The sequence below is a fragment of the Mustela erminea genome, chromosome 20 (genome assembly GCF_009829155.1).
Source record: "Mustela erminea isolate mMusErm1 chromosome 20, mMusErm1.Pri, whole genome shotgun sequence".
In the NCBI taxonomy this organism is placed as follows: domain Eukaryota; kingdom Metazoa; phylum Chordata; class Mammalia; order Carnivora; family Mustelidae; genus Mustela; species Mustela erminea.
In genome coordinates, this window is record NC_045633.1 from 32,123,542 (window position 1) to 32,148,031 (window position 24,490).

Below are 24,490 nucleotides of genomic sequence, written 5' to 3' on the forward strand. Positions count from 1 at the left end.
ACCTAGTTTGGCCTAGTTGGGGCTCTTACCAACTCTGTGGCTGACTCCAGGACTCACTCTCTTAAGTGCAGAAACAGGAGATGGGGCCAGGTTTATCATTGGGGCTGGCAAAGAGAGAAGGCTGAAGGTCAGGTAGCCAGGGAGTCCTGACCAGAGTCATCAGGGCCGTAGAGGGATGGGTGTGTGTGTGTGTGTGTGTGTGTGTGTGTGTGTGTGTTTGTGTGTGTGTGTGTGTGTGTTTTATATCTGGACAGGGTCCCTTCTCAGGGCTGGCCCTTGTTGGCAGAGTCGGACCAATGCTCCATTTACGGGGACCCCCATTACCGTACCTTTGATGGCCTCAGCTACCTCTTCCGCGGCCGCATGACCTACACGCTGATAAAGGCCATCGGCGTGCTCCCTGCTGGGGTGGTGCCTTTGGTCGTGGAAGGGCGCAACAAAGTGTATTCATCCTGGAGCCCTATCTACCTGCACGAGATCATCGTAATGGTCTACGGCTACACAGTCCAGCTCAAGGCTCATCTGGAGCTGGTGGTAAGAGCCAGGCCAGGTCAGGAGGGGCTGGGGAGGGAGGCCAGGCCGTGGGAAGCCCCTGAACACAGGTGAAGCCAGGACTCCTTGTTCCCCGGAAAGGTCCTGGCCTGAGCTGCCTCGCTATCGAGTTCAGAATCGGTGCCCACACTCAGAGGCAGAGGAGGGTGGTGGGATGGAGCCAAAGGTTGGAGAGAGACGGGGAGAGAGAGAGGGAAGAAGAGAACAGGGGGTTCAAAGGAGAAGCTGGGCTGAGTAGTACGGGCGGCATCCGCTCGGTCAAGAGTTTTTGCAAGGAAGAGGTTGCGGCTGCAAAGGGAGGCGACCATGGGGAGGTCTTTGCCGCATGGGGTAGCAAAGCCTACTGGGGAACCTCAGAATGATGGCACCCAGATACCGAGCCGTGCAGAGAGGCAGCGGAATTCAGGCTTACTGCAGACTCTCGGCGGCTCCCGCCCGCCTTCTCCAGGTCAACAACCAGAGGACGGCCATCCCCTACAAGCCCAGCGACCGGCTGCAGGTCGCCCTGCGGGGCCATCGCCTGTATCTGATCACCGACTTTGAGATGGTTGTCACCTTCGATGGAGGCAAAAACGCAGGTACCTGCGAGTGGGGAGGGGAGAGCAGAGGTGATGTTCCTGCGCTGGGTCCGGGAAAGCCACATCGTCGGCGGTCCCGCCACGGTGAGGCGCCCCGAGTGGGTCCAGGGCCCCCAGTGCCAGGGGAGCAGCCAGGAGCGGCGGGGAGGAGTGGGAGAGCCTCACTTCTGGACACCCTTCCTCCTGCAGTGATCACGCTGCCCAACAAGTATAAGGGGCTCGTGCGTGGCCTGTGCGGGAACTTCGACGGGAACAAGAGTAATGACTTTATCCTGCCCAATGGCACCATCACCCAGAACCTGGTCACCTTCGGCAACAGCTGGGAGGTGCAGAGGATCATGGGAGTTGACCTCGCCCGCGTCTCAAGGTGAGAGGGCTAGGGCTCAGAGCACAGAGGCCTGGCCCCTGGGGAGGTAAGCATCAGCCCAGTGCCTGCCCACGCCCACTCACCCCGTATCCTTAGCAGAGGACCCCTAAGGGCCTGATTTTCTCATCCTGCCATTGCCCCTCAGACCCACTGCGGAGGCACCGGCCCTATGGGCCCCAGGCTGTGCCCTGTGCCTCCCCATTCCTCCTCCTGCCACTTCCTCCCAAGGTCATGGTCCTCAGGGGCCTCACCTGGCCCCCTCTTGGTCCCTGCTCCAGGGCCATACGAGAGGAGGAAGAGGAGGAGAAGAAGGAGTCAGGCTTCCATGTGTCAGAATGCAGCGCAGAGCAGCTGGAGCTCATCAACAGCACCCAGGCGTGCAGGGTGCTGGGGGACCCCCAGGGCCCCTTTGCTGCCTGTCACCAGACTGTGGCTCCTGAGCCCTTCCAGGAGTGAGTCAAGGCCCCAGGCCACATGGAAGTGGCCTTTCTCTGGGTCCTGCTGCCCATTCTGTGATCCAAGCCCCATTTGGCTCACTTCTTTCTCTTGGTGGCTTCCATTCCTGGTGATTCCCCTCCCCGCACGCCACACTCATGCACGTGCGCGCGCACACACACACACACACACACACACACACGGGCACACACCCTGCCCGCTGTCTTTCTGCTGGGTCTCCTTGCCTCCCCACCTCTGCAGCCCCCTAACCGCCCTGCTGCCCCCAGGCACTGTGTGTTTGATCTGTGTGCCGCCCGGAACCCCAGAGAGCAGGAGGAACTGCGATGCCAGGTCCTCAGCGGGTACGCCATCATCTGCCAGGAGGCGGGCGCCGCCCTGGCCAGCTGGCGGGACCACACCCGCTGCGGTGAGGCACTGACCTTCCCCAGCAGCTGCTCCCCGACCCTCGAGGCGGTTTCTGCCCCCTGCTCAGCTCTGAGCCACCACCCTTGCCCACCTTGAGCCTCCCGCCTTGTCCTCCACTTCCGACTCCCCGAGGACCCCGTCCTCCCCAGCCAGCCTCCCTCTCAGCCCCGGCCTGGCCCAGGAAGCCTCACCCCAGCCCCGCCCTCCCATCCCGTTCTGGTTCTTGCCCGGGCCCAGCCTTGCTCTGCCACTTCCTTAGCACACTTTAATGTCAGACCAAAAGACACCCGAAGTCGGTCCCCTCTTCTGGCCTCCTGGCCTATACCAAGCTCTGTGTTCTGGGGGGTGACCGCGTCCCCCCTACAGCTGCCCGACCCCGTGGTCCGCATACCTGTAGGCTCCATCCCTGCCCAGCCACCTGCTCACTCCGACTTTCCCGTCAGCCTTGGCGTGTCCGGCCAACACTGTCTATCGGAGCTGTATGACCCCCTGCCCAGCCTCCTGTGCCCACCTGGCGGCCCCTAAGGACTGCAAGGGCCCCTGCGTGGAGGGCTGTGCCAGCCTCCCGGGCTACGTCTACAGCGGTGCCCAGAGCCTCCCCCTGGCCCACTGTGGCTGCACCAGCAACGGAGTCTACTACCAGGTCCGCATGGGGAGGGGGAGGCCCTGCGGGGACAGGAGAGTCCGAGGAGGGAGGAAAGCCAGACTGCCTCCTCCGGGCCCTTTTCCCCTCTGCAGCGGGGTGACAGCTTTGTGACTGAGGATTGCTCTCAGCGCTGCACCTGTGCCCGTTCTGGGGCGCTGCTGTGTGAGCCCCTCAGCTGCCGTGCTGGGGAGATCTGCACCCTGGCGAACCTCACTCGTGGTTGCTTCCGAGGTGAGCCTAGACCTCTCTGGTGCTGCCCCCGTATGTGGGCGGGGGGGCGGTGGTGGATGCTATGTCCTGTGCCCGAGACCCCTGCCGTCACTGTCAGGAAGTTGGACCACTTAATCCCGCTCTTTCCTCCTTTCTCAGGAGGGTCCGAGGGAGTGAACAGCTGCTTCTTGTGAGGCACGGGGCTGGGCCTTTTCCTGGCATTAGCTCCCTATGCCCTCCCCTCTCCCCGGCTGCGGGTATCCTTCTAGAACCTTCCATAACCCCGTTTATCCGCACAGAAAGCCCGTGTCTGCAGAACCCGTGTCAGAATGATGGGCGGTGCTGGGAGCAGGGAACCCATTTCACCTGTGAGTGCGAACTTGGTTATGGGGGACACCTCTGCACAGAGCCTTGGGATGGGCCAGCCCCTGGAAAGCCAGGTGAGAACTTTATCCCAAGTTCCCAGGTGGCTGAGGAAAGGGATTCCAAGGCTGGTCTTTGAGGAGCACTGGCCAAGATGGCACCCCGGACTCTAGGGGACCAGCAGATGAATGGGGCCCCTTAACAAGGCTGATGGGAGTTGTGTGTCCAGAAACTCAAAGGGATCCTAGGGGTACGGTGTGAAGGCCTTGGAGCAACAGCCTTCTGGAGGGAGACCTAGCCACACCCCATGAGTTAGGGGTCACCATCCTTCCTGGATGGCCACTTAGGATCCAATGAGAGTGTCTCCTCCCCAATGCCTTCCTGACCTGTATCCCTACGTTCCGTTGCCCGCACCCCAGAGGCATCCAACTTTGTGGCCATCCTGTTGGGGATGCTTGTGCCTGTGGTGGTCCTGGTGCCCGCAGTGACCAGAGGATGTCTTTCCAGGAAGGGGAGGAGGAGGAGGTGAGTTCTGGGAAAAGGGACGAGCAGGGGTGGGTGGCGATGAGTCAGCAGGGGAGCGGGCACTACCCTCTGTTCCCCACAACCCCCAGGGAGAAAATGCGGAGCCAGAACAGAGCCAGGCTGGCAGACGCTGGTGAGAACCATTCCTGCCCCAGCACCCTGGCGACCGGGAGCCGAGTCTGCCTCTGACACAGGTTTTCTCACTTTTCTCCTCAGATTTTGTTCCAGACCGTGTCGTTCAAGTTCCTCAGTTTTGAGTTGTCCTCAAAAAAGGAGAGAGAAAATAAAATTTATTTTTTGAAATGTGAATTTCCACGTGATTGTGGGAGAGGAAGGGTCTGTGGGGTGGGCCCTGGGGCAGGAGAGTGGGGTGGGAGGGAGGGACACAGGGGTGCGGGCGGTGGGGGGAGGCTAGGGCTGGGTGCCCTGCAAAACGTCTGGACGGGAGGGGGACCGAGGTCTGCCTGTGCTTCGGACAGTCGTTTGGGGTCGGGGCGTCCAGCCCTCTGGCTTCTGGGCAACAGGAGAAAAGACTGCATTGTCCATCTTCCCGGGAACCTGGGGCCATGGAAGGTGATCCTGAGGATTCTGACATTTCCGACAATGAGATTCATCACCGGGTACAGGCTGGGGATGGGGAATGTGGCTTTTTCCAAAGGGCCGACGGCCTGTGACCCTCTGGAGGCCTCCCCTTCCTGCATCAGTCCATTTCCCAAAAGGGCATAGGGGTTACTATGGCAACTGAGGGTGGGGTCCGGGAGCCCAGGAGTTCGGAGCCCCATCCTAGCAGGAGTGGCCGGCTAACCTCAGCCTGAGGCCAAAAGGCATCTGTTCTGACCCCTCCTGACCCCTCCCCCCGGGTCCCTTGAGTCCCATCAGCCAGGTCCCCGCTTCGGGGTAGGGGCTGGGACATCCTGCTTGGGCCCCAAGAAGGAAAGGAAGGCCACCAGCTGGGGTTGGGGTGGTCAGGATGGAAGACCCCAAGGGACGGGGAGGGGGGTGCCAAAGCAGGCAGGACACTGGGTCCTGTGCTTGCTCTCTGAGATGACCCTTGAAGCCCCCTATGTTTAAGGATTTGAGTTCCTAGCTGGGTGGGGAGGGGTCCGCGGAGGAATGTATGGCCCCTGACCAGGCTGGCTGCGGGGAGCCCTCTGGAGCTGGGCATGGCAGGAGCACTCAGGGGGGTCTACGAGCTGGCAGGTGCTTTAGCCTGGGCATGGGGTCTCCCTGCTGCACAACTGCCCCCATGTCAGCTCCCTTCACCTCCTATTTGCCGGTTTACCTGTTACTCATTTGCGCCCTGTCATCTTGACCTCTGTTTCTCGCCTCAAGAACTTGAGGTCACCTTATCTAGCCCAGATATCTGGTTGGCAGGGGAAGAGGCTGGCCTGGGCCGGCATCCTCCAGAGAGACCTCCTCCTCTGGGACCCAGGCCCCCTCCATCTTTGGCAGGAGAGAGTCCCTCCCAGACCCCTTGGGTGTACAAAACACGGGTGATGGTTCATTGAGGGAGGGGACAGAGGATTCCAGAGTATTCGGGACTCCAGAAGAGGTTGCTACAGGTAGGAAACTACAGACAGGATCACCACCCGGGGTTCCCTAGACTGGGAAGGGCAGCTGTGATTTGGGGTCCTGCACGGACCCCAACACAACAGGGAGCAACTGAGGCAGAAACTGCACGGGCGCCCCAGCTAAACGTTGCTGGCCCCTGCAGGTGTCCCTGAAGGTGGGCAGACTGGGAGGGAAGAACAGAAGACGGCCACAGAGACTAGCAGGAGCTTGACCCCCCATTCCTGTCTTCCTGTTTGGGAGGGAGAAGTTGGGGGAAGACACTCAGGTGGTTTCCCCTCCCCTTCCCAAGAGGCTGGGAGAACCTGCCTGGGCAGCATCTTGAAAGAGGGAATTGTCTTCCCAAGACTCAGCCCAGAGCGAGTGAGTGTGAGTGTGTGTGTGTGTGTGTACACCCGTGGGGGGTCCACATCCCTCATACCAGCTCTCTGCCCCTCCCCCACAGCCCATGCAGCCTTTCCCCCCCAATTGCCTCTACACCAACCCCAAGCTGTCCACATCTGGCCCACATCTGTCTCCATCTGAGAGGACCCCCACCCCAGCCAATGCCCCCCACTTCCCCATCGGGGGCTGTAGGGCAGGGCTATAAGCTCAAGGCTTCCCCTGGCCCCCTCCCAAACGCTGGGGAACTGGGCCGGGGAGAGAGGGGGCAGCCCCACCCCGGAGGTGCCCCAGGCTCTTGGCAGAGCCATCTGGAGCCGTTAGAAGCAGCTGCCAATGACTCATCTCCCACTGCCCCCACCCCACCACCTCAAACACACCCTGGGACTGGGAACCAAGCCCGCAGCCCCCCACAGCCCTGTCTCCAGACCTCCGACCCCTCCTCCATACCCAGGCCCCATTCTCCGCAGAAACCTAGTCCATCCCCCACTCCCAATCACCTCCAGGACTGCAACGCTTCCCATTTTCTTTTATTTATACAAAAAAAAAAAAAAGTTTTAAATATAATTTAAGAATCCCTCCAAGCACCGGTGTCTGTCTCTGGTTTCCACCACCACCTCAACCCCCCCACACACTCCCTCATGGACACAGCTTGGGGCTCCGTGGGGGCAGGAAGGTGTCTGGGAGTTGTGGTGGGACCAAGGCACTATTCCGGAAACAAACACGACAATGAGTCCGTTTCACCCCGGGGCAAAGGAGGCAATAATAAAACAGGCCCTCCCCACCCCAACACAGATAGTTAGGACAAGGACAGGAGAAAAACAAAACAAGGAACAATGACAAAAAACGGGTGTGGGGGGGAGGAGGAAAAATAAGACCAAAACAAAAAATTAAAACTCGAAAACCTTCAATATGAAGGCAGCAGATGGGGGAGGGGCATTTACAAGGGAAAACTGAGTTCGGGAAGACAGCAGCAAGGTCGGGGACATCCGCGTCCAATGATTTGGTCACTGGTCCACGACGCCCCTTCCCGCCTCCCGCCGAGACGCGGCGCGCTCCACTCCGAGCTCTCAGGCTAGTCACCCTCTTCTCTTTGGTCTGCAGGGCAGTGCACTGGCCCTTGGAGGTGAGGAGGGACACGGGGGGGCCCTAACTGGGGATCAGAGGGAGGCTGTGGGAATCGAGCCCAACCACCCCTGGGAAGCTGGCAGATTAGAGGCGCTTCCTTTTCCCTCTGGTCACACCCAATCCTGAGGGAAGGGCTTCCCGCCTGGGGGGCATGTGATGATTTCTACACTCCTATGGCAGAATCCTTAAATCCTGTCTCTCCAAATTGCCGGCTCCCCCCACAACCCCCCACCAACCCCCATGGGTTCAAAGTGCAATCCAGTGGGGCCCAGGTATGGTGACCTCTTGGGTCCTCTATCCGGCTCTGCCCAGGAAGAAGGGGAGCTGTGTCCCCAGCTGGGAAGTTCCTGCCGCTCCAGAGCCGTGGGGCAGATAAGCAGGTGCAGGTCAGTACTGGGGGGCTGGTGCTCCTGACCCGCCTGGGGTTCCAGGCTTGGCCTGGGACTTCATGTGCTGGACACTGGCCAGGATTTTCTTCTGGTGCCCCGCCAGAGTGACTCCAATTCGGAGCAGGTCCCTGGGGAAGGAGGGAGAGAGCTAGGTGAGGCCACAGGGCTCCCAGGGAGGTTGTCTTAGCGCTAGACACCACGCCCCGCCCCTGGAATGTCAGCCAATCAGGAAGGCCGGCAGGGGAGGGGTACGCGTCAGCAGTTGCCAAGAGCTGCGGGCAGTTTCCAGAGGGTTTTAGGAGCGGGAAGCAGTCCTGCTGCGCAGCTGCAGTGGAGGGGCGCAGCCGGGCTGGCCAGAGACGGGAGCTTGCCCGGCTGCAGCTTGGGGCTCCGGCAAGGATTAGGAAAAGGCAGAGAATCAGCGAAGGGGTTGGAATGAAAGAGAGAAAAGCGCACAAGATGACGGTGGGGGAAGAGGCTGCACAGATTTCTCTAGAGGAGAAAAGAAAAAGTCAGAAGGAAAAAGCCCAAAAGAGGAAGAGGGGGTGGGGAGGAAGGGGCGGGGCGGAACGAAAACGAGCTGCCCCCACCCCCGCCCCCCATCCTGAGGCCTGGAGCCCGAGATAAGGGAAAACAGCAGAGGTGGGAAATGGAGAGCAGGGACCTGGGTCAGGGCGTCGCTGGAACAAGTCAGGGCGGTGGGGGGGGGGGGGGCATGGTCTGCCCCACTGGGAGACTGCCTCCCGCCCTCCGGTTCCAGATCTCTCTTCCTTCCCTGTGTTATTCAAACCTGGGCTGCAAAGAGAGCCTGGGAGGGAAATGCGCAGGCCGAGAGGCAGAGAACCAGAGAGGCCAACTAGGGGGACCCAGGGCCGGGGAGGCGTTGGAACCATAAAACCATTTAACATTAAAGCTGGAAATGGTCTCCAAAACCCCGTCCAACCTTCTCCTTTTATGGGTGGGAAAGCAGCCAGAGCTGACACTCTGTTAATGTGAGAGCAGGGTCTGGAATGTAGATAGATGCACAAGGAGAGATACACAGGGCAGGAGAGGAGCAAGATGGCCAGGGGCTGAGGTGGCTCAAGGGGGTGAGGCGGGCCCCGGGCCCTCAGTCCCCAGAGCTGCTACTTCGGGGTACTCTGGATGACAGAGTTGGCGTCAGGAGTTGCCTGCAAAGGTCCCCACTAGACTGGCAGGCCCGATTCTGGTCCCCAGGGGCCTAGACTGCCTGGATCTCAGCCGCCACCTCCAGCCCCTGCCACGACTTACTCAGCAGAGATCTGGCTGACCAGTTCGAAGGAGCCAAAGCCAGCGGCTGCAAAACTTTCTTCGTATCGTCCCATCTTGATGGCTCGAAGCCACTCACCCACCGAGCTAAAAGCAGAGTAGTGAGGCTGCCGCTGGTCCAGGAGCGGGTGTGAGGCCCTGGAAGGCAAGGGTGGGGAGCGGTGTGCTGAGTTCTGGGGCTCCGTCAGGGTGGGGACTTTGAGCCACAGACGAGGACAATGGACAATCCCACATACCACCAGAGGGCTGGACACTTCTGAGGGGGAGGGTAGGGTGGTTCTCAGGTGGTGACAGAGTGTGGGAAGGAGGCCTACCCTCTGGGGTCCTCACCCGCTGTTCTCCCTGGCCACGATTTTGAGACTGGCCGGGTTCCGGATCATCTTGTCGAGGGCGCTGACCACCTGGGGGAAGCGGGGCCGTGCATTCCGGTCCTTCTGCCAACAGTCCAGCATGAGCTGGTGCAGGGATGTGGGGCAGTCTGGGGGCGGGGGCAGCCGGTAGTCCTGCTCAATGGCATTGATCACCTGGAATGACAGGCACACGCACTGGGTGAGGATCTGCCAGGAGAACAAGGATGCCAGACGACCCCCAGAAGGTGGTGACTCAGCAGATGCTGGGACAGGTGCCACAGACCCCGAGAATGGCAGATTCAAGGTCCTCCTCGCCGAGGTCGGAGCTGGCGAGTCACTGGTTTGATGCCCCAGTGGCTCCTGGACCAAGATCTAGATGAGTAACTTCCCAACCCTCCCCTCCTTCTCCGTGTCCTTCTGTGACCAGACGTGCTGTATCCAAGTCCTGGATACAAAGATCAACTCTACTTTGTGCCTCCCTCAATGACCCAACAGTGATGAGCTCTCTGGGGACCCCACTCCCCCCAACACCCCATACCCCCCCCCCCCCCCCGCCGTGAGAGAACATTCCAGGAAAGCTCCGTAGGACCACGGGACACTTACATCCTGATTGCTCATGTCCCAGTACGGTCGTTCCCCAAATGACATGACCTCCCACATCACAATTCCGTAGCTCCAGGCGTCACTAGCAGATGTGAACTTCCGGAAGGCAATGGCCTCGGGGGCTGTCCATCGGATGGGAATCTTTCCGCCCTAAAGATGCAAGAAGAAAAGGTGAGCTAAGGGACTCAATGGACCAAGGCATCCTGCCCCCACCTCTGCCTTTCCCCCAGGCTCCCTTTCTTGCTGGGACTCAGATACACAGCTCCTTAACTCTGTTCTTTTTTTTTTTTTTTTTTTAAAGATTTTATTTATTTATTTGACAGACAAGAGATCACAAGTAGGCAGAGGCAAGCAGAGAGAGAGAAAGGAAGAAGCAGCTCCCTGCCGAGCAGAGAGCCCGATGCGGGGCTTGATCCCAGGACCCTGAGATCGTGACCTGAGCCGAAGGCAGAGGCTTAACCACTGAGACACCCATGCGCCCCATTAACTCTGTTCTTTTCCTGGACACTGGAAGTTGGGTTCTCTAAGCTGACTGCCCGCCCCCTCCACAGTCTGTGCCTACATCCGGTCCCTGAACCAGAACTGTCAACCCCTCCACCTCCCCACCTTGCCCACCTGGCCCTAAGAACCAAGTTCAGACGCGGGACCCCTGGCCTCACCAGAGAGCTCGTGTAGGTGGGATCTGAAGAGTTCTCCTCCAGGAACCGGGAAAGCCCGAAGTCCGACACCTTGCAGACGAGGTTGCTGTTGACCAGGATGTTGCGGGCGGCCAGGTCCCGGTGGACGTAGCTCATCTCCGCAAGGTAGCGCATGCCCGAGGCGATGCCCCGCAGCATACCCACCAGCTGGATGACGGTGAACTGCCCATCGTTCAGCTGGAGATTGGACAAGGGAGAGGGCAAGGTCAGGACCGCTCACCCGCCCTCCGCCCTGCCCTCCGTGCTCTGAACCCGATCTGCCACTCGCAGACCCATCTCATTCGTGCTCCCGTGCACGGCAGGCCTGCTGACGTCCCAGGCAAGCCCTTTTCCCTTCTCTTGCCCTTCCTGAGCTCCCTCAGCTCTCGCTGCACTAACGGGACACGATGCTTAAGATTCTGACGAGGGGCGCCTGGGTGGCTCAGTTAGTTAGGGGTCCGACTCTTGATGTTAGCTCAGGCGATGATCTCAAGGTCGTGAGATCGAGCCCCTCGAGGGACTCCGGGCTCAACCCACACAGTCTGCTGAGTCTGCCTCTCTCTCCCTGCCTCTGCCCCTCCCCTCCAACTGCTCTCACTCATGCACACTCTCTCAAATAAATAAATAAATAAATCTTTTTTTCTTTGTCTTTTTTTTTTAAATTGTTGTAAAGAGATTACGTTGGGATAATTGGTGTAAAGAGATTACGGGTGGCTCAGTGGGTTAAAGCCTCTGCTTTCGGCTCAGGTCACGATTCCAGGGTCCCGGGATTGAGCCCCGCAGGAGCCTGCTTCCCTTCCTCTCTCTCTGCCTGCCTCTCTGCCTACTGGTGATCTCTGTCTCTCAAAGAAGTAAGTAAATTCTTAAAAAAAAAAAAAAAAAGAGTCACATGAGCACCTCGAAAATGTAAAAAAGAAAAAAAAGAGAGAGAGAGATTACGTTAACATTTTCTTCTATTTACTCTAGCACGGAGCTCTACATCCAGGGCGTACTCAACAAATGCTTATGAACTAGTATGTTCATTTTATGGGCTACAGGGCAGCAACAGTTTGGACAGTCGGAGTGTGCTCGGAGCTACCTGTCTACAGGAGCAGACACATCGGGGCCAACCCAGAGCAAACTTGCTCAGTCCTCCTGGACCAGCTGTGTGTAGCTTCCAAGAGCAGTGAAAGACGGAGTGTGATCAATGACCACAGCCCCAAAACCAAGACCGAAAGCTTGACCTTGACCTCGACAGAGTCTGCTCTCACCAGATAAGCTAGCCAGTCACAGTGAAAGAATCCCATAGTCTGGGTTCAGGAAGCACCCAGAGGACCCTTGGCGGCCAAGCAGGGTGAGGGACAGAGTCCAAAACCTGAATCCTGAATCCATCCTCCAAGCCTGCACCTACCCGAGGCCTTGAATCTCAGCTTATGGAAACCCCGCTGGCCAGATGCTCAGGGCAGACCCTGGAGTTTGTGATTCCTCTCCCCCTTACCAGTCACTTAAAAGCCAGCAGCAGGTTCTGCCTCCAAAACATGTTCCGAATGCAGTCACTTCTCCACATGCCTCTACAACCCTCACACCCCGAAGGACTGCAAGTCTTCCCACTGGCTCCTGGCTCTTGGTCCCCAGCACCACCAAACAGAGCTCCTGAAATCACCCCTCTCCAGCTGAAATCCCTTGGCAACCCCTTGAACTTCTAATCAAATCCAAATTCCTTAAGGGCACAAGACTCATGGGGTCTGACCACTATGTACAACGAAATGTACCACTGTTCCTCTGCTCAGGCCAGTTTTACTGGCCTTTCTTCCTTCCTTTATTTATTTGACAGAGAGAGAGAGATCACAAGTAGGCAGAGAGGCAGGCAGAGAGAGAGGGGGAAGCAGACTCCCTGCTGAGCAGAGAACCTGATGTGGGGCTGGATCCCAGGACCCCTGGATCATGACCCGAGCCGAAGGCAGAGGCTTTAACCCACTGAGCCACCTGGGGGTCCCATTTACTGGCCTTTCTGCCTTTTGTTTTGCTTTTTCTGCCTTTTGTTTTACTTATATATTAGAGAGTGTACAAGTGCGCATGAGCACAGGGAGGCACAGAGGCAGAAGGAGAATCAGACTCCCTGCTAAGTGGAGAGCCCGATGCGGGGCTCGATCCCAGGACCCGGGGATCATGATCTGCGCCAAAGGCGTACACTTTGCCAACTGAGCCATCCAGGTGCCCTTGACCTTTCTGCTGTTCAACCTGTCCACTCTGGTTCCCCCAACATGCTTCTCTCCTCCACCTGTTCGTGGTTGGCTCTTTCCCAGCCACACAAAGGTCGGTTCTTCTATCATAAATCCCCTCCCCCTCCAGGCAACCGGGCCTTTTTCTGGTACCAATGGAACAGACTGTTGTGTCGACGGTGGAGGGTCCGCTGTCATCACACTACCGGGGCCTGCCTTGGCACCTCTCCTGACAGCCAGGAAGCCTGCCTCCGATGGGGTGCTGTGCGAGGCACACAGCACCCCGATGTAGGCTGGCCACGGATATTGATTTTTGGACTTCTCAAAACATTAGATCTATCTTCTCCTACCTAGAGAAACACGCTAACCACCCCACAGCGAAAAAGCCAATCGATCTAGAAGGCGACCCATTCAAGGGATGCAGAGGCCCAGCTTTTCAGCAGGTCAGTGTCCTAACAAGGGACTGTTCCTGGATGTCGAAGAGGCTCAAAGAAATGACCACTGGGTCTCATGCTTGATCTGGAACTGGATCCTGGTTTGCAGAAACCGGGAGGAAGAGACACATGGAGGGACAACCAAGGAAATGTGAGTAGCGACTGGGGACTGAATGATCCCACGGAAAAGTCGTACTTCTGTTAAATGCAATGCCATTTTGCTCTGCAGGACAACGTTTTTGATTTTTTTAAAAAAGGATGTATAGTAATGTGGAAAAATAAAATAATACCCAGGAAAACCTGTTCAAGTGACAAAATACGCTCCTGCCCAGCATCTCAAGCCACTTCCCCAAACTGTTTGTTAAAAGATTGTTTGGGGGCGCCTGGGTGGCTCAGTGGGTTAAAGCCTCTGCTTTCGGCTCAAGTCATGATCTCAGGGTCCTGGGATCGAGCCCCACATCAGGCTCTCTGGTCAGCAGGGAGCCTGCTTCTCCCTTTCTGTCTACCTGCCTCTCTACCTACTTGTGATCTCTGTCTGTCAAATGAATAAATAAAATCTTAAAAAAACACAAATCAATAAAAATCAAAGCTTGTTTGGTGACTTGTCTCCTCTGTTACACTGTCAAGAGCAGAGATGTCCATGGCTTGATTCCCAGGATGTAAGGACAGTGGCTGAAGCACCAGAGGGTGCTCAGGAAGTACTTGTCAAGGGGACAAATGACCACCCCTCCAAATCCCGGGTCCTCCAGCCCCACAGATGGGCCATTTCCACTCACGGCCGCAGGAATGGCCGGTGCCAGAAACTCCAGCTGTCCTAGAGGGAGGACGAGGAGCACAGGGGGTGCGACGTGCGCCCCAGCATCCGTCCTGGTTCTGAGCTCCTTGGCTGTGCCGGGGGAGGCGGGGGGCTCACCCGCAGGAAGGAGTCCAGGGCGCCGTTCTCCATGAACTCGGTGAGGATCATGACGGGCACGCTGTTGGTGACCACGCCCTCCAGACGGATGATGTTGGGGTGCTCGAACTGGCCCATGATGGAGGCCTCACTTAGGAACTCCCGCCGCTGCCGCTCCGTGTAGCCGCCTTTCAGGGTCTTGATGGCCACACAGCTCTCCTTCTTCCCCGGGGCCTTGAGCCGCCCCCGGCACACCTCGCCAAACTCGCCTTCGGGAAGGATGCTGAGGGTCAGCCCTCCTCTGCCCGCCGGCCTGCACCCCACTTCCCCGTACTCCCCGCGCGCCCACCTCCCTCTCACCTGCGCCGATCACCTCCTCGATCTTGACGTAGGAGACATCAATCTCCTTCGCAAATTCCCGTACAGCCTCATTGGGGTCTTCGTAAGTGAAGGGGTCAATGTAGACCTTAGTACCTGAGGAACCACACGCGGGGTCCCGTTAACCGAGAGACAACCTCCCCTGCACTCCGAGGCCCGACTCTGGGCCCTGCCCCAGCCCTGTGTCCCTCGGCAGAGGCCTACCCACCGTGCCCGATGAGATACTGCCCATGTTTGTCCGAGTACTCGGCTTCCCTTCCGCTGCTCTGCTTCCTGAGGCCGATGGGAAAGAAACGGTAAATGGCATCACCCATCTCTGTGTTTCCAGAGGGACAGGGCAAGGGGGGCGGGGGAGGAGGAGCGGGGATCAGAGAAGCTTCCAAGAGAAAACAACTATCCTGGGGCACGGAGGGAGGCTCGCCGGCAGCAAGAGGGCAGGGGGCGGTCTACACCCGCCCTCCTCCCAAGGGCCTCCGGGTGCCCCAGAGTGCTCACCTGAGGCAGAGAACAGCAATGACAATGACCACCAGGACCAGCACCACACCCACGACGGCCGTGCCTGCGATCAGGGCCAGCTGCTCCCGCCAGCTCTCGTTCTCTGGGGAGAAAAGCTGCGATCAGAAGAAGCCGACGGGCCCCAGGGACCCCACACCAGCCTCAAGGCACGAGTCGTGTTCCCCTGAGAACAGGCCCCCGGCAGTGGGGCAGGTGCGGGAAAGCACCACGGCTTCCAAATTGCTTTCCGCCGGAGCGGGCTCCTGCAAAGTCCCTCCGGGAAAAGGAGGAAGTTTCCCAACCTCGTTATGGCGACAGCGGGATTCACTGCGTTCAGTTATAAATACTGGTGGCCACAGGAGGCCCCAGGGGCTAAAAACGACAATGTCTGCAGTCAAAATGTGGAAATAACCCAGATGTCCGTCAACAGATGAATGGGTAAAGAGAACACACTAGAGCCAACAATGGACAACTTCTAGCCGTGAACGGTGTGGACTACACACCCCAACACGGACAGACCATGTGGCCCCTGCGCCGAGTGGAGAAGAACCCGGTCACAAGAGGCTCCCATTTGTGTGATGTCCAGAATGGGCAAAGCCACGGAGACAAAAGGCAGGCAGTATTTGCCGGGGGCTGGGGGTGATTGAAGGGGTGTCTCTTTTTGGAAGCCAAAATGTTCTACAATTAATTGCAGCGATGGCTGCTCAGCTCGGGACAGGCCAAAAGCCACTGAACGGTACTCTCTTTAAAGGGGGAGTCGTACGGTGTGTGACCCATGTCTCAAACTGCAAAAAGGTTTAGAAAGCCACTGGGCCAACAAGCGTACCACAGCCAGCGGGTGTTGGGGCGCCTGGGTGGCTCAGGGAGTTAAGCGTCTGCCTTTGGCTCAGGTCATGATCTCAGTGTCCTGGGATCAGTGGGCTTCCTGCTCAGCAGGGGCTCTGTTCCTCCCTCTGCTTATGCTCGCTCCCCCTCCCTCTCGAGTAAGTAAGATTTTTTAAAAAATCTTCACCAAAAAAAAAAAAAAAATGAACAGGTGTCACCTCAGTTAGTCCTTGGAGCCCTTGGGAGAGAGACCTCGTGGTATCTCCAACTGGGGAGGAGAGAAGGGGCTGTAGGGTTGGGCTTCTGCTGAGAGCCACACAGCTGGAACGCCACTGGGCAGGCTTTCCCTCCCAGCTGTTGGTTTTGGCTTCTGCAGCCCATGCTCCCCTTACTAGGCCAAAAGGCCCCGTGGTTGACAGAGGGGAGTGTGGGAATGTGACTTTAGGGGTCCTCCAAGGGCAGAGGAAAGGCCTCCGCGCGACGGAGGGGCAGCGTCCCTACCCATGCCCTGCCCCCCGCCAGGCTCACCGTCCAGCTGCGTCTGGCTGTGGTGCTCCTGGCCGAAGGGCCCGTAGCCGGCCTCAGAGCGTGCTCGCACCTGGACCAGGTAGCTGGCCCCCCGTTTCAGCCCCCGCAGCTCAGCCCGGTTTTCCGACGTCTTCAGGAACCGCACGCTGCTGGGGCCCTCGGTGCCCTGTCCAGGGGGAGGAGGGGCCAGCCGTAAGCCAGGGTCCCCCGGTTTCCACTACTCTTCCCACCTCTCCCGGCCTACCCCCACCCCGACCCTGTGCCTCCAAGACTTGCATCCTGGTGCCACCGTGTGGTAGGTGAGGCCCGCTGGGTGTTGGGCTTTCATTATAGCACTGAATCCTTTCCGCAGGTCTGTGGGACTGGTACCATTACTGTCACCATTTTAATACTGGGGATGTTGAACTCTGAGAAGCCAAGGGGCTGCCCCAAGGTCACACAGCTAGTACTCAGCCCAGGTGGACTTCAAACACCTCTCAGAGGGGCGCCTGGGTGGCTCAGTGAGTTAAAGCCTCTGTCTTTGGCTCAGGTCATGATCCCAGGGTCCTGGGATCGAGACCCGCATTGGGCTCTCTGCTCAGCGGGGAGCCTACTGCTTCCCCCTCAGCACTTCCCACTGCATACCTCTCTGCCTACTTGTGATTTGTCTGTCAAATAAATAAATAAAATCTTAAACAAACAAACACAAAAAACCACCTCACAGGGGCCCAGAATTTAGCCAGCCCACGGAACTTGTCCCACTGTCAATCCCAAACCCCGAGGGTGCCGCCCTAGCCTCACCTTCTCGTGGTACTTGACCTCGTAGTCCAGCACGGCCCCACTGGGGGCCCGGGGAACGGCCCACGCCAGGCTCAAGCTGCTGGGTGACGACCGCGTCACCCGGATGTCTGACACGGGGGGCGGTACTGTGAGGGAGAGGGTATTTGCACATGGCACGTCTGGCCCTGATCTTTCCCAGCTCTGCCTCTGCTGGCTACAATTGTCTCAGCTGTTTCAAGAGCTCCCTCTGGCCCTCTCTGCCCCATCCTGAAGTCTGCACCTCTTTTCACTCTTCTGTCTGCCTCTCAGCCTGACCTTCCGTGCTTCCCAGCGACCCCAGGGCCCCCCGCCACTGTCTTTCCCCCCTCAGCCCTGTAGGCGGCCCGCCTCCCTCCTGGCAGGCCACTGGCTCCCCATCTCACCCTCACGGTCAGTGGTGACATTCACAGCCTCAAACGGAACCGGCCCGGTGGCTAAGGAGGACACCCCGTTCAAGGCAGTGACCTCGAAGGTATAGGTGAAATCTGGACGCAGCCCGCGCACCGCCACCCAGGGCTCCACAAGGTCCCGGGGGCCAGGGTCGAAGGTCAGGTCTCCTCCGCAGGGGGTACAGGACCCCCCAGGGCGGCACTCCCGGCAGCGCAGCGCGTAGGTGAGATCCTCTCGGCCCCCAGACTCGAGGGGGGCACTCCACTCCAGGCGCAGGGAGGAGCCGTTCAGACGGGGAACCACGCTTCTTGGAGCAGAGGGTGGCGCTGCGGGACAGCAGGGCGTCAGAGGCTGACCCGATCAGCAGGGAGGGACAGCGGGGCACCCAGGAGTCCTCACCGGACGTCCACCCACCACCACCTGAGGGGTCACCCATCACTCACTGGTACAGGGGGCACCCCGGAAGTCTGTGCGGGCCCGGAAGTACCCATTGCGGCACTGGCAGGTGGAGGAGCCAATGGTGTTGGAGTGGCTGTTGGCTGGACACGGCTGGCAGGACCCCTCGCCAGACAAGGGCTTGAAGGTGCCTTGGGTACAGGCTGGAAAACACCACGGGCATCAAGAACAGTCAGCATCAAGAACATTCAGCATCAGGAACATTCAGCTGCTCCCACGGTTGCACGGGATGCAAAGTGGGGTGCAGGGAGGGAAGAGGTCAGAACCCAAACGTCTAAGAGAAGAAAGAGACCCTTCGTTCAGATCAGGGATTCTAAGCTTTGTTAACCTCAACCCCCCCCCACCACCACCACAGGACACCCTGTGGCGGTCTGGTGGAGCCCACAGACCCCTGCTCAGAAGTATGTTTTTATTTTATTTTACTTTTTAAGATTTTATTTATTTCTTTGACACAAAGAGAGAGAGCGAGCGGTGGCGAGAGAAAGAACACAAGCAGAGGGAGTGGGAGAGGAAGAAGCAGGCTTCCTGCTGAGCAGAGAGCCCGATGCGGGGCTCGATCCCAGGACTCCAAGATCTTGACCTGAGCCCAAGGCAGAGGCTTAACCCACGGAGCCACCCAGGTGCCCCTGCATTTCTTTATTGATAAGCCAAGAGAGGCAGGTCTAAGCGGCCACCGTAATACTGAAGACGTGATAGGCCGAAAAGAGCATCTTGACACCATCTCGGAACGGGCTAGGAAAATAGCCACGATCTGAAGGATGTGCATGTCTCAGGTCCTGCTGTGACGGCTGGGATCTGTCACTGTCATTCAATTTCAGGTGGAAATGAGCGACAATAAGGTCATTTTTTTCTCTCTATAAAAGTTCACAGACCTCTTACGTTCTAGCTACAAAACCCAGGTTTTGAACGCCTGCTCTAGAGAAACAGCTGAGTGAGTATTCAGAACTAGGGAGTTAGGGGAAACCCACAATGAACAAGAGATAGAGACCATGGTGCCTTGGTCCCCAGAGCCCGGCAAAGCGCCCCCAAACTGAGAACAGCCCTGGTGTCCAGAAAGCGGTTGCACAGTTAGGAGAAAGACGGCACAAGAGCTCGGATCGACGCTGGGGCTCTGAAAACAGGCCCTCCGCGTGCCCCTGAGGACCTAGAATGTTCCAAATAGCAATGTAAGTGGGTCCAAGAGCAGGAGTATAGGACGCTCCCTGCGTGGACGGACAAGCTTTCCAGGAAAGACGCCAGCCCTCACCTCTGCACCGGGTGTTCCCCTCGACGGCCTCGAACCCCGCAGCACAGCTGCACCCCGTGACTGGCTGCTCGGCCCACTGGCCATCCTCCCGGCAGTACAGGCTGGGGCTGGGGCCAGGGGTGGGGACGGCGTCAGCCACGCAGCTCCCTGCCACGGGCACCACGAGCTCCCGAGGCACGGTCTCCGGGAAGTGGGTGAGGTTCACGGTCAGCTGGGCGCACTTCTTGTAGAAGAGATGCAGGGACAGCAGGGCCATGCAGGCTCCCTGGTCCTGGAAGGCCAGGTAGAAGCCAGCCTTGGTGAGTGGGCCCAGACGCAGCGTCTTGACGTTGACCTTGCCGGTTGCCTCGGCCCCAGGGCGCTTCCGGGTCAGGTGCTCGGCGGCCACTGTGTCCACCTGCCCGGTGAGAGAAGAGACTTGTTGCCGCGGTCCTCCGCTCCCCACGGACCGGAGAGGAGGACTGTTTTCCTCTTCCCAGCTCACCCTCTCCCTGAGCGCCTTAGCTCCTGTTCCAGAACCTTCTCTCTACCTTTCCCAGGGTGCCCTTTCCTGCAGACCCCAACGTCACCCATTAAGGCTTGCTCAGCTCCTACACTGCGTCCAGCCTCTGTCCCGCACCCCCTTTTTGTTGAGTCACTCATCCCACACCTACTCTGGGCCAGGCCCTGCACTTGGAGCCAAGGGAACCGAAATGAAAGAAACGGGTATGGGATTTTTTTTTAATCTTTTTTTTTTTTCTTAAAGATTTTATTTATTTATTTTGGGACGCCTGGGTGGCTCAGTTGGTTAAGCGGCTGTCTTCGGCTTGGGTCATGATCCCGGTGTCCTGGGATCGAGTCCCACATCGGGCTCCTTGCTTGGCGGGGAGCCTGCTTCTCCCTCTGCCTCTGCCTGCCACTCTGTCTGTCTGTGCTTGCTCTCGCTTCTCTCTCTATGACAAATGAATAAATAAAATCTTTAAAAAAAAAAATATTTTATTTATTTATTTGATAGACAAAGATCACAGATAGGTAGGCAGAGAGAGGGGAAGGGAAGCAGGCTCCCCGCTGAGCAGAGAGCGCGATGCAGGGCTCGATCCCAGGACCCCGGGATCATGACCCGAGCCGAAGGCAGAGGCTTTAACCCACTGAGCCACCCAGGCGCCCCAAGAAACAGGTACGTTAAAGGCATGATGGGACCTATGACAGTGGAGACCCCAGGGCGGGCGCCATAGCAGGAACGTCCTGCGGGAGTTGAAGCTTTCAAGACAAGTAGGAATTAGGTAGAAGACCTGGGGAGAAGGCGTTCTGGGGTGAGGCATCAGTTCACACTAAGGAGAGGTGTCTGAAGGACAAGGTGTACTCAGATCAGAGAAAGGCAGAGTGTGGCCCAGACGACCGCCCCCGAGGGGGGGCCCTGCCCAAGACTCGTGACTGCTCCACGCAGCAGACCACCTTCTTCCCTCCCCAGACTGCAGCCTCCTGCTTCCAGACCCCAGTGCCCCTGCGTAGGGCCTTGGAAACGCATCCACTGCTCCCAGACCAGGCGGACTAGCCTGGGGGCGGGGGGGGGGAGGGGGCGCACCCCGGGCGCCGGGGTACCTTGATGTACGGGTTCTCCATCCAGGCTGGCGTGAAGGCTGTGGCTGTGTCAGCATCACTCTCAAAGTAGAAGACAGTGAAGGTCTCCTTGCAAGAGCGCCCGGCCCGCGACAGGGAGAGGCACTCGAGCATGGTGAAGCGGAGCGTGGCGTACACGTGGACGGCGCCTCGGCGTGGGACCCAGCCGGTGCGCAGCCAGTGGGCCAGGCCCGGCGCCCGCTGCACGTCGCACACCTCGTACGTCCGCACACTGTGCTGTTCCTCATCCAGGCCGCTCAGCTCCTCCCACTGTGGGGAGAAGGGGGTCAGCTCGGGGGTGGGGGAGAGTCGGGGGGAGGCTGTCTGTCATAGATCCAGGAGGGGCTAGAGGAAGGGGACCTCTGAGAGCAAGGGCTCAGAGGACATCTGTCCCCGCTGCTGGGATGTGGGGGGCTGGTGGCGTGCCCAGCAAGCCGGCGCCCACACACCCTCGTCCTTCCTCCTCATTGGGGGTCCCTCCAAGCCCTGGCTTCTGGGCTCAGCTCTTACCTGCCCCTCCACCTGAGGGAATGTGACCCACTTCAGATCGGCAGTTTCCAGTTTTGTGTTCAATAGGGTCTCTAAGACAGACAGACAGACGGACAGACAGTCAGCACAGGAAGACCAGATCCCTGGGAACTGACTGAGGCAGGTGCATCCTCCAAGCTGGTGGAACTGAGCCGAGAGATGAAGGGCGGGAGGGGGGCAAGCGCTGCCCTCTGCTGCCCCCTTTCCCATCGCTGTTTCTTTAGTGCCCACCCCACCCCTCCCAGTGGGCAGGCACCGGGCTGCCCCCGCTCAGGTCTCCCAGATCTAAGCGTCTGAGAACCGCTGTGCCCTGAGGAGAGGGGAAGAAGGCCAAACAGCTCAGACAGGGTTAAACCAGAGCCACGACCTGGCCTGACCCAAGGAGGGCAAAGAACTGTAGGCACCGCAGGGTGGGGGGCGGGGGTAATTCCCTCCTCCAGGGCCTGCCTCCTCGCCACTCCGCGGTCCCTGCCCCCAACCCAAATCCTCCGCTTCCCACTCCCCTCTTCCAGGCCCACACCCCCTTTTCAGACCAAACCCTCCAGTCCTTCAGATCCCCAAGGGTGGTACTCAGCTCCCCATGCCCAGCCCCCCCGCCAAGAGCTCTCGCTGCTGTCAGAGGAGGAAGTGCTGGAGGCCAGGACGCTTGGGTTCCCGCCCTGGCCCCTGCCTGCAGAGGCCTCACATCTGGATTTGGTTACGGGAAGGAAAAGGGGAGGAGATTTTAGGGGTGTGTGTAAGGAGGGGTTGAACACACCTGGCTCTGCTCTGGTCTCAGGGGAGGGGCCTCGAGGGAGGGGCGGGGCTCTGGCGGAAGGGGGGATTAGGAGAAACATCACAGCCCCTGGCAGTGGAGCGTGGAGGGAGGGCAGGGGAATCCCCCGGGGAGGACAGTGCCGTGTGGGGGGCCCCCCAGGAGAGCCAGCAGCACACCTGGGACCAGGTTCCCCCAGCCTCGCTCCCCGCTCCCCCCCGCTGCTCCGTGGGGGCTGCGGGAGAAAAGGGAAGGGAAGGTGGGTGGGTGGGGCAGCCTCCTCCCAAGGACTAAGTAATGTTCTAAGGATCAGGAGGGACCCCGGCCAGGCTGAGGTGAGGCCTGGGCCCCCCGGGGGTGGCAGGAGCCAGCCCGGCACGCTGGGGACAGGATGCCCGGGTTCTGGGAAGGGGGTGGATGGAGGCTCCCGTCTCCACCCTCCATTGTTCCCGGCTGGATAGTGTTTTCCTGTCTCCAGTTCACACACTGTCTGTTTCGGGGCTGTCCTCCGCACACTCGGAGCAACTCACTTTCTCTCCTCCTATCTCTCGGGCTCAGAGAGCCTCCAGCTGTCAGTTCTTCTGCCTCTCACCTCCCCCCTGCCCTCTGGCCACCTCCTTTTCTAACCGTGGCCGTCCCTCCCGTTTTCCACCTCCCGCCTTTCACGTTCACAGGGACACGCAGCCACGGGCAGGTTACTTAACACCTCTTTAAGGCTCAGTTTCCCCATCTGTAAAATGGGGGCAACGATCCGTCCCACCTTAGGGCTGCTGGGAAGGTGAACATGTAAAGTGCTCGGCGCAGGCCTCGGGCTTGCAAAGCACTTAGGTAGCAGCCTGGAAGCCTGACCCCCTTTCTCCTTTGCCATATTTTGCCCTGGGGTGGTGGTGGGGGGACTCTCCCCACTTTGCGGGCCTTCCTCCCAGTAATTGTCCCTTCTGTCTCCGAGCCGGGCAAGGGTCTCCTCACCCCATGCCCAGCCTTTGATCCCCGGCCCAGAGCAGCACTGCCCAGTCTGGGGAAGCGGGGTTTCTAACTGCCTTTGATCCCACCTCCTCAGCAGCCCCCCCAGAGACCCTTTTGATTCCAGGCAGTGAAAGAGGGTAAGGAGGCAGCTCATTGAGAGGAGATTAGGGCTGTAGGAGGAGGGTTTATAGGGCTCTTGGCTCCCCCTCTAGGGGGTGAAAGGAGGGAAAAGACTCATGGATGAAGAAACATGTTGGGGGGGGCCAGAAAAATCAGAAATTTAAAGAGATCTGTAGTTAGGCTAAGTTCAGGTGCCACGGGGACTTTGAAGGTCAGTTTCTGCTGGCCCATAGGGCTGGAGAAAGGGACTCAGGCCGGACTCTGGCAGGGCTGGGGGTCTAGACAGCATTTAAAGGGCTGGGGTGCAGCCTGGGGAAACCAGGGAGGGGGCCTCACTGCGGCAGAGGCAGTGGCTTTGGGGGAGATCTGGGCGACGGGAGAGTTAGCACAGATGGTGGCCGGCCTGCCAGGGGCCCAGGGAGCTGCAGCATCAAGGTGTGAACGCGGAGGCATGGGGGTTGGGGGCAGTTTTCTGGCCTAGCACAAAGTTCTGCCTTGTCTGCAGTTCCTCCAGAAACGTTTCCTCATGTTTGGCAGTGGTGGGAAGAAGGATAGAAACTTCCCAGAGACTGAAGTAAGGAGAAAAGGCGAGGCTGCCAAGGGCGTACAGAATCAGGGCTAAGAGTCTGGGAAGCCGGGGCAGGGGCACATCCCCGGACCGAGCTCCACTCCTTCTCTTTCCCAAACAAAAGAAAACTCCACTCCCCGCTGGGCCGCCTCCTCCCCGCCCCCCGCCCGGTCTAGCACTATTGGTCCGAAGTGTTCAGGGTTGGGGTGCCGGGCTACGGGCAGAGAGGCCGGCCCTTTCACTTCGAGGCCCAACTTTGGGGGCCCCTGGAGTGCCGGGGTGCCCCCTGGGAAACTCACCTTCTAAGGCGGCGGCGAGCGAAGCCCAGCAAAGCAGAGCCCGGAGTTCCATGGCGCCGCCTCTCTCGGGTTGGATCCGATCCGAGTTTGGGGGGCACTAGCCCCCCCAGGTCTGAACCTCCCCCGAGAGGACAGACGCCGACTCCCCGCGCGGGACTCTCGGTCGGGGCCCTCAGCGCGGGCCCATGCGGGCGCGCCCGGCACCGTCAAGGGGCGGCGGCACCCAGGTGTGGCCCCGCGTCCCCGCCGCGCGCGCGGGCGGGCGGGGGGCGTCTTCGCACTGGCTGCGCCCGGAGGGCGCAGAGCGAGACGTGGCTGGAGTCGGGGTCCCTCCGGGGCCTCGGGGTCCCGCCCCGGCTAGCTGGGGGGTGGGCCGGCCGCTCGCGGTCTCCCCCCCTCCCCGGAGCGGTGCTGCTCGCGCCGCCGGGCCGAGTGCGCTCCGCGCCGGCCGGGAGGGTGGGAGCAGAGCGGGAACAGAGCGGGAGGGAGGGAGACTGCGGCGCGGGGCCGGGCGGGCCGGGGCTGGG

At 59.3% G+C, this 24,490-nt stretch overlaps 2 protein-coding genes across 2 annotated transcripts in view; one reads left to right on the forward strand and one right to left on the reverse strand.

The window, feature by feature from the left end:
• The window catches only part of LOC116581136 (zonadhesin-like), a 31,291-nt gene extending 26,891 nt beyond the window's left edge, over positions 1 to 4,400 (forward strand). The window contains 11 exon segments of the mRNA XM_032328179.1: positions 287 to 534; positions 1,001 to 1,130; positions 1,320 to 1,497; positions 1,776 to 1,949; positions 2,220 to 2,359; positions 2,802 to 3,028; positions 3,031 to 3,235; positions 3,514 to 3,654; positions 3,997 to 4,102; positions 4,192 to 4,235; positions 4,319 to 4,400. Of these exon segments, the coding sequence (XP_032184070.1) occupies positions 287 to 534; positions 1,001 to 1,130; positions 1,320 to 1,497; positions 1,776 to 1,949; positions 2,220 to 2,359; positions 2,802 to 3,028; positions 3,031 to 3,235; positions 3,514 to 3,654; positions 3,997 to 4,102; positions 4,192 to 4,235; positions 4,319 to 4,359 (1,634 nt within the window). The 3' untranslated portion in view covers positions 4,360 to 4,400.
• A 2,747-nt stretch (positions 4,401 to 7,147) lies between these two features.
• On the reverse strand, positions 7,148 to 24,490 carry EPHB4 (EPH receptor B4). Its single transcript, XM_032327209.1, has 17 exons — positions 23,964 to 24,490; positions 21,239 to 21,309; positions 20,711 to 20,998; positions 19,130 to 19,526; positions 17,871 to 18,026; positions 17,421 to 17,753; positions 17,020 to 17,144; positions 16,240 to 16,405; positions 14,887 to 14,989; positions 14,600 to 14,664; positions 14,374 to 14,487; positions 14,035 to 14,282; positions 10,469 to 10,684; positions 9,810 to 9,959; positions 9,187 to 9,380; positions 8,839 to 8,994; positions 7,148 to 7,697 (listed from the first exon to the last, which is right to left on the reverse strand). Exons 1-17 carry the CDS (start codon positions 24,013 to 24,015, stop codon positions 7,568 to 7,570), a joined length of 2,964 nt encoding a protein of 987 aa, XP_032183100.1. The 5' UTR covers positions 24,016 to 24,490; the 3' UTR covers positions 7,148 to 7,567.

Bases quoted from the DNA above. Each gene is read 5' to 3' on its own strand.
- EPHB4 (XM_032327209.1), bottom strand. From the start codon at position 24,015: ATGGAACTCCGGGCTCTGCTTTGCTGGGCTTCGCTCGCCGCCGCCTTA. The intron at 17,754-17,870 runs GTGAGTGATGGG...GCTGTCCCGCAG, and splicing joins CCGGGGTGCCCCCTGTACCA to CGCCACCCTCTGCTCCAAGA. The intron at 8,995-9,186 runs GTGAGGACCCCA...CTTGCCTTCCAG, and splicing joins GTGGCCAGGGAGAACAGCGG to GGCCTCACACCCGCTCCTGG.